A 7672-nucleotide genomic window follows, 5' to 3' on the forward strand; every position below is an offset into this window, starting at 1 on the left:
TTGAATCTAATGTAATATAATAAATAATAATAAATAACATTCAATTAATAATGATACTACTTTTTGATATTAAAAACATAACCATATTTTTTGTAATTTTTTGTAATATTTGCACATCGTATATACGATAGAATATGTTGGAAACTTCTCTTTTTATAACCATTTGTAACCGTATTCTGGCAAATAAATGATTTATTATTATTATTATGTTTTCTTTATTTTTACTCGAAGTCCCTATGGTCTTCGGTTTTAACCATAACTCACGGGCTCATGCCAAGTGAGTTACGTTTTCAGAATTGATAGCGGAGTTGGAGTCGTCGTGCATGAACTTCCTGACGATACGACAGGTGTTGAGAATCGCAGCCTTTTGCATAGTCATATAAATATTTTCTTTAATGTCTAAATTGCGTAGGGCTGTTAGCAAGTGGTTTGGGATGACACCCGTGCTGGAGAGCACCAACGGTATAATGTATTACTTTTTCCATTTTCCATATTTTCAAAATTTCTTCTTTAAGCTCGGTATATTTATGTATTTTTTCTGTTATGGTTTTATGCAAATTGTGTGTGTTGGGAACGGCTATGTCTATAATATGTACTGTTTTATTTTGTATTATTATTACAATTTTTTAATAAACTACCCGATAATATAAAATATATAGATAAGAACCATGTATTCAAACAAAAGCTTAAAGAATTACTAATAACTAAATGTTTTTATAGTGTTAAGGATTTTATGGAAGATAAATAATTAATTTAGTTATTATAAGTAGTAGTAACTAGATAAATCCATAATATTATTATATAAATGTATAATAAAATAGTAAGAAGTAAATAATATAAGTATGAAAATAGGTAATTATAATATTTTATATTGTATTAGATTGCTGTACCCAACCGGGTGTACATAGAACATAAGTAGCTTAGACTAGTTTTAAGTTTCTTAATGTAACTATGTATTAAATTGCAATTTATGAATAAATAAATAAATATTATTGAAAAACAAAGTTATTTTATTTGAAGAATCAAACGACTTAATTTCTTTAACTGTCTTCACCGAGGGAAACAACGACGCAATTGTAAGTACTAAAACGAAAAAAAATTTTTTTACCGTTTTTGGAGTAGTTAATAATAAAAAAATGGGGTTGTTTATGAACCAAGAGTTCTAGCTATAATAAAACTATTTAAAAATAATATTAGCCCTAAGAATGCTTCAGAATCTTCTTTTGAGCTTAGAAATAATATTTAATCTGATCTGGTGTAAAGTTAACTAATTAGCATTTGTGTCACTGTCGCTCCAAATGAACGAATTATCGTACTTTTAGTTTAGATCGTGATCTGGGACACCCTTTGGCTGCAGTTTATTATTTCGTCAGCGTTTTCTGAAACGACTTTATCAATTAAATACATAAAGCAATAAAGCACATATTAAAAGTACCTTAATGAGAAAGGGCTACTACATACAAAAGTCGATGATTATTTAAAAGATAAAAAAGTTTGTGATGCTTAACTGCCTAGCTCGCATAAATATTTTAATAACTAATGTATATTTAAAAGTCTGTAAACCTTTGAAAAAGAGGCTGACAATAGTGACTGAGTTTCTTGCGCTGCTTCTTCTCAGCACTGGCCCATTTGAAGCAGTGGTAGGGTTAATACTGGGACATGTAGAAGTGCTTTTTAAAAGCCTACCTGCATAAATAAATGAGTTTTATGAGATTTTTTATTAAAAGTGTAACGGTTCCGACTAGAGATGAAACGGATAGTTGTTTGGCCGGATACCGGATATCCGGCCAGCTGCTAGGCCGGATAGCCGGATATCCGGCGGCCGGATAGTTGGCCCATTGTCTCGTTGCATGTCGTCACGAGTTTAGCACCGCACAGGTGCTTCGAACGCGATCAGTGAGTCTATTAGTAGACTAAACTAGTCACACTTTTCTAAAATCGAATCCATCCGAATAGAATGTCAGATTTTGCCACTTGTCTAGGGGGCAGATCAATTCGGGCGATTTCGGTTGCTATCGTGAGTGTGTGATTGAATAGCGAAAATTAAATTACTTTACTTGCTGTGTAATCTGACTGAACTGCATGCATCATGTCATCAGACCATCGGTGAAAAAAAGGTCGCCCTTTTTTATTTGGCGATATTTTGACATTAACAGATATTTACTATTTATGTACATATTGGTCATTAGAGTAAATAGCCCAGAAAAATAAATTAGTTTTTTGAAAGGCCTTAGTTAGTTAGTTAGTTTTGCAGGGCAATCGAATACCGCACTTAGCCTCATGATAGGGCCATTGTGCGCGATTTGTGGTTTATCTTCCTACTCCAACCACCCCAGATCCCCCCAGAAGGCGAGCAGCCCGTCCAGGCTGCTGCAAGCTTCCTGTAGCGACGACGGTGATCGAAGAAATTGAGCCCGTTGTTCTTCCACGCTACTGCACTCCATGAGCACATGCTGCGGTGTTTCCTCTGCCTCCATGCACCCCCTGCACAGTGGGCTGTCTGTGACACCTATGTTGTATAGGTGCTTGTTTAGCATACAGTGTCCTGTTATGACACTTAAAACCTTGCGGATGCTGTCCCTGTTTAGTCTGATGAGGCTGCGGGAGAACTTTTTCGATACGTCCGGAACCGCATCTTTTGTTTGCCTGCATCCTTCGCTATTTTTCCATTCTGTGTGGTGTTTTTCTTCTGTTTTGGAACGCAGCCAGTTCCTGATCTGTGCTTGTGGTATCGGCAGTATTGGTTCCGGGCCAAATACTGTTGTGTCCGAGCCTCTTTTTGCCAGTTCATCCGCTGCGTCGTTGCCTAAAGAGTTACTGTGCCCTTTGATCCATTGTAGGGTAACTCCATTTGTAGCTGCAATGTCTTGGAGCGCTTCATGGCATTCCAATATAAGGGCCGTTGTTATTGTGTTGCTTTGTAGCGCTTGCAGTACGGATGCACTATCCGAGATAATTCTTATATTTAGACCTCGGATGTCTCTGGCTGTTACCGCCTGTGCTGCTTTGGTGATTCCAATGCATTCTGCTTGGAAAATTGTATTGTGTTTATCTAAAGTTGTTGATATTCTTATATTAAGATCATTCGAGAAGACACCAGCTCCTGTACCCGTTTGAGTTTTGGAGCCGTCCGTGTATATCCTAACTTCATTGATTCCAGAGTAATCTCGCGTCTCCGCTGTAAGTTGGATATCATATCTTCGGTCGAAAATGTGTTCACAGGGTATCCTATCGATTGGTGCCTCAGTGAGAGGTATTTCTTTTATGGTTTTCTGCAGGATCGCAGAGTGTCCTGTCTCCTTGTTTTGCTTCCATAGGCCGTTTCCTTTAAGTCTTAGAGCGGCTGCTTGCGCTTCCTCCTGAATGATGAGATCCAAGGGTCTAAGATTCAGAAGGTACTCAAGTGATGCCGATGGTGTGGTTCTCATGCAACCGGTGGCCGCTATGCTTGCTAGACGTTGCAGGCTTTGGAGTTTTGATCTTACTGTGGATAGTTTTGTTCTGGGCCACCAGACAACTGATCCGTAAGTGACAGAGGGCCTGATAACTGATGTGTAGAGCCAAAGTGTTATCTTTGGGTTAAGACCCCATCTGCTACCAATGAGTCTTTTACACTGATAAAATGCTATACAGGCTTTCTTTGTCTTGTTTTCAATGTGACTCGCCCAGTTCAATTTGTGGTCAAAGGTGATGCCCAGATACTTCACTTGTGTTGAGAGGGAGAGTTTTGTTTTAAAGAGTTCTGGTAGCTGGAGCTCTGGTAGTTTCCTTTTGTTAGTGAAAAGGATTAGTTCAGTTTTGTTTGGGTTTACTGACAACTGGTGGTCGCTGCACCAGTTTTCAACAATGTTCAGGGCTGAACGCATTATTTCACATAGCACGTTTTCAGCCCCTCCGTTTAACAGTATGGTGATGTCATCTGCATATCCAATGGCCGTGTACCCTCTGTCATTTAGTTTCCTTAACAGACTGTCCACTACCATGTTCCATAGTAGTGGCGATAGGACGCCTCCTTGAGGGCATCCTCTGACAACCTCTGCTCTGGTAGTCGTGTTCGCCACCACCTGAACCGCCCTTTTACTAACTAGTTCAGTGACCCAGCTTCTTACGGCTGGTTCTACGTTGAATTGTTCCAGGGCGTGGTTTATGCTGTTGTGCATAGTTTTATCAAACGCTCCTTCTATGTCTATGAAGACAGCAAGAGTTGACGCTTTGTTTGTGATGGCCGACTCTATTTTATGTACTACCATGTGTAGAGCCGACTCTGTTGATCTGCCTTTCCTGTAGGCGTGTTGTTGGGGGTGTAGTGGTTTGCTTTTCAGCACGCCATCCCTGAGATGTCGGTCTACCAATCTTTCTAGTCCTTTTAGTAGGAACGATGTTAGACTAATTGGTCTGAAGGATTTTGCCTGTGTGTAGTCTTCTTTTCCCGGTTTCGGTAAGAAGATTACTTTTGCTTCCCTCCATGGCTTGGGTATGTATTTGAAAGCTATGCATGCCCGGTATATCTGTACTAGGTACTTGAGTATTTGGGCTGTTTGCCATTGTAATAGCGCTGGGAAGATTCCGTCCAGTCCTGCGGATTTAAAGGGTTGAAAGCTATTTAGCGCCCATTTTACTTTATCCGCTGTTGCTATACTATTGGCGATTTTCCACTCTTCGTTTGTCGGTGTGCTTTGTTGTTCATCCTGCCACCTTGCGATCGATGTGATCTTACAACCCGGAAAGTGTGTTTTTAGCAGCATTGTGCTTGTTTCATCTTCCGTGTTCGTGTAGGTGCCGTCTTCCTTCTTTAGGAAGCCCAGTAGATTGAGATCACCTTTTGATAGGATTTTCTTAATCCTAGCAGCCTGGCTTGTTGAGTTTATGCTACTACAGAAATTGCGCCAGTGTTCTCTACTACGGAATCTGATCCGCTTCTTGTAGTGCTTCTGTGCTTCTTTGTATTTGTTCCAGTCTTCATTGGTTCTGGTGTTTTTCGCTCGGTTGAAAAGTGTCCTGAGTTTTTTCCGAAGGCGTTCAAGTTCCGGCCCCCACCAGGAACCTTTGTTCGCAACTTTGGGAGTAACTTCTGGGCATGACTCTACGTAGCTTTTCGTTAGAGCAGTTGTGAGGTGTTGTATGTTTAGCTCTATATTGTTAGTGCTAAGTGTTACATCTGTCATTTGTGTATCGTTAAGTGTTTTGGTTAGTATTTTGGTATACCTTGTTATATCGGTTTTACGGGGGTTACGATATGGAACAGGGTCAGTTAGTTTCATTTTTATTTGGTAACATATGCGTCGGTGGTCCGCAAAGGATGGCTCGTTTGACACATGCCAGCCTTCAATCAGTTCCGCCGCCTCATGTGTTGCCAGCGTCAGATCTATTATAGTTTGGTACCTTGAACTTACGAAGGTGGGTTCAGCTCCTTTGTTCATAATGTTCAGGTTCGATTGGAATAAATATTCAGTTAGTAACTCACCCCTTTTGTTTGTATCCGTACTTCCCCACAGCGGGTGGTGTGCGTTGCAGTCTGCGGAGATGATCAAGCCCCAGGCCTGCTCTCTACAGTGTTGTACCAGTGCGGTGAGTTCTTGTGAGGGAACTGCATCCTCACTTGGCATATACACTGAGGCTAGCACTAGGGTTTGTTGTTCTGTCACGGTTTTCACTGCGGTGACATCTCTGGAACAGAACTGATTTAACATGGTACAGCTTAACGTATTCGGCATGTAAATACACGTTCTTGGTTTATCAATGGAGGTGTTTACTAGTAACTTACCTCCTGTGTTGTTTAGGCCGCAGATTTTGTTGTTTCTGATCCAGGGCTCTTGGATCAGGGCGACGGTCCTATTGTTATTTACCTCCAGCACCCTGCGTAGTGACGCCGCCGCTATTTGTTTGTGCTGGAGGTTTGTTTGTATGACGTCGATGGTGGACTTAGGGACTGTTGAGGAGGCCATCTTCGTCTTCGCTGGTCCCTCCTTCCGTCTTTAGTGGCGAGGCTTTTTCCAACTCGCTCTGACCCTGATGGGGAGCTGAGGTGGAAGGCTCAGGGGTCGACGTCTCCTTCGTCGCTGCTGTGGTTGTGGTGGTGGCCTCCGATTCTTCCTCCTTGCTACTGAAGAATCTGATGTAGCCACCACCAGACAGGTGTGATACCCGACGGTCTCTATCGAGGATGGTCTGTTTTTGGTCCTCAGGGATCCCCAGGACCAGGTACACTACTTTGTACCTAGACGACAGACCTTCCTCCGCTTCTTCTGCTCCCTCTGTCACCGAGGCGCTGATGCACTGCCAGGTGTCCACCTTGTACCAGGGGTTTTGGTTACTGATAACCTTTTGCAGCGTCACCGGGTCGGTAATGTGGCTGTGTAGGAGAAGTCCCGCTCTCAGTTTCCTCCTTACTTCTGACAGCTTTACAACTGTCAGGGTTGTGTCCGGGATAGGTGAGGGAATGGATTTCACCTGGTTCTCCAGCCATTCGCGGGACCTTGCATCCTCGCACCAAAACGCGAAAGCCCCCTCATAAAGATAGGGACGACCGCGCAATGACGGAGCATGCATGCCTGGGGTTAGAGCAGTATCCGTGATTCTATCATCGATAGCAATACGGATCCGCTCCGCTTGGCTCATAGTGAGGTCCCTCGGCGGGACGGTGGTCACCGCTATCTGCAGATGCGATTGACTCGCATCCGCGTAGCTCATCGTCCGCTTTGGCCTCACGTCGGTTTTTGCACGCTTGGCTTCCCCCCTGGGAGACCTGGTTTCGTCCAGTCGGGCGCGCTTCGCTGAAGCGCGTTCACACTTCCCAGGTTGCGCCTTTTCAAGCGCAGGGGTTGCCGTCGCTGCAGTCCGCCGACCGTGATAACCTCCCGGAGCCTTACCCTTCGCCTGACTGGGTAACGTAGGTGGGGGTGGGGGAGGAGGAGGTAGTGATGATGATGGTGGTGGTGGTGGTGGTGGTGGTGGTGGTGGTGGTGGAGGATTTTGCTTCGTGGTGCCCTGCGAATCGGTCAACACCTTGGAGGTGGACGGCAGATTCTCACGCTGCGTTTCCGCCACGTGGGGTGTTTGTGAGTTTAGCGACTGGCGGGCTTTCTGTCTCGCTCGCCTGCTAGGACGAACACGAGCCGGTTTGCTTCCCTGTCGTTGCTGTTGTTGTTGTTGCTGCTCCTGCTGCTTCTTCTTATCGCCCTTCTTGGGCCGCTTGTGCATCACCACGTTCCAGGGCGACAGGGTGTCGACCGGCGTGGTGGATGGGATCGCCTCTGCTAGGCATGTTAAATCCAGGCTAGATCCTGGCTTGTGGCATTCTTTGTCCCCCCCAGAGTACGTGGGACAGACCGGATTGGGTCCGGTGAGGGATTCTCCACCTTCGGTGGTACCCTCCTGGGGCAATACATTTTTAAAGTCTGCCATCATAAGGTGTGCGGGCGGAAGATAGTAACGCACACTGCCACCTGCCCATGGTGAAAGTGTGGTGCGAGCTTTTAGGGGGTATTTAGTGCCCCAGGGCTTTGCGGGCCCGGTGTGGTTATGCGCCGCCACGGTTCGGCTATGTAGGGTGTGGTGGGTGGGAGACTGGAGAGGAGTGGGTTGATGGGGAGGAGTGAGGATTATTGAGGTGTGGGGGGGGAGGGTGGAGGGGGTGGGAGGATTACACATGTCGCTTTCCCAAGGTGACATG

At 44.4% G+C, this 7672-nt stretch overlaps 1 protein-coding gene across 1 annotated transcript; it reads right to left on the reverse strand.

Annotated features, from left to right (window-relative positions):
• Positions 1 to 5922: 5922 nt before the first annotated feature.
• Positions 5923 to 7404, reverse strand: LOC135083092 (uncharacterized). Its single transcript, XM_063977857.1, has one exon. It carries the CDS (start codon positions 7402 to 7404, stop codon positions 5923 to 5925), a length of 1482 nt encoding a protein of 493 aa, XP_063833927.1.
• Between the last annotated feature and the right edge of the window lie 268 nt (positions 7405 to 7672).

The sequence above is a fragment of the Ostrinia nubilalis genome, chromosome 22, assembly GCF_963855985.1.
Source record: "Ostrinia nubilalis chromosome 22, ilOstNubi1.1, whole genome shotgun sequence".
Classification (NCBI taxonomy): domain Eukaryota; kingdom Metazoa; phylum Arthropoda; class Insecta; order Lepidoptera; family Crambidae; genus Ostrinia; species Ostrinia nubilalis.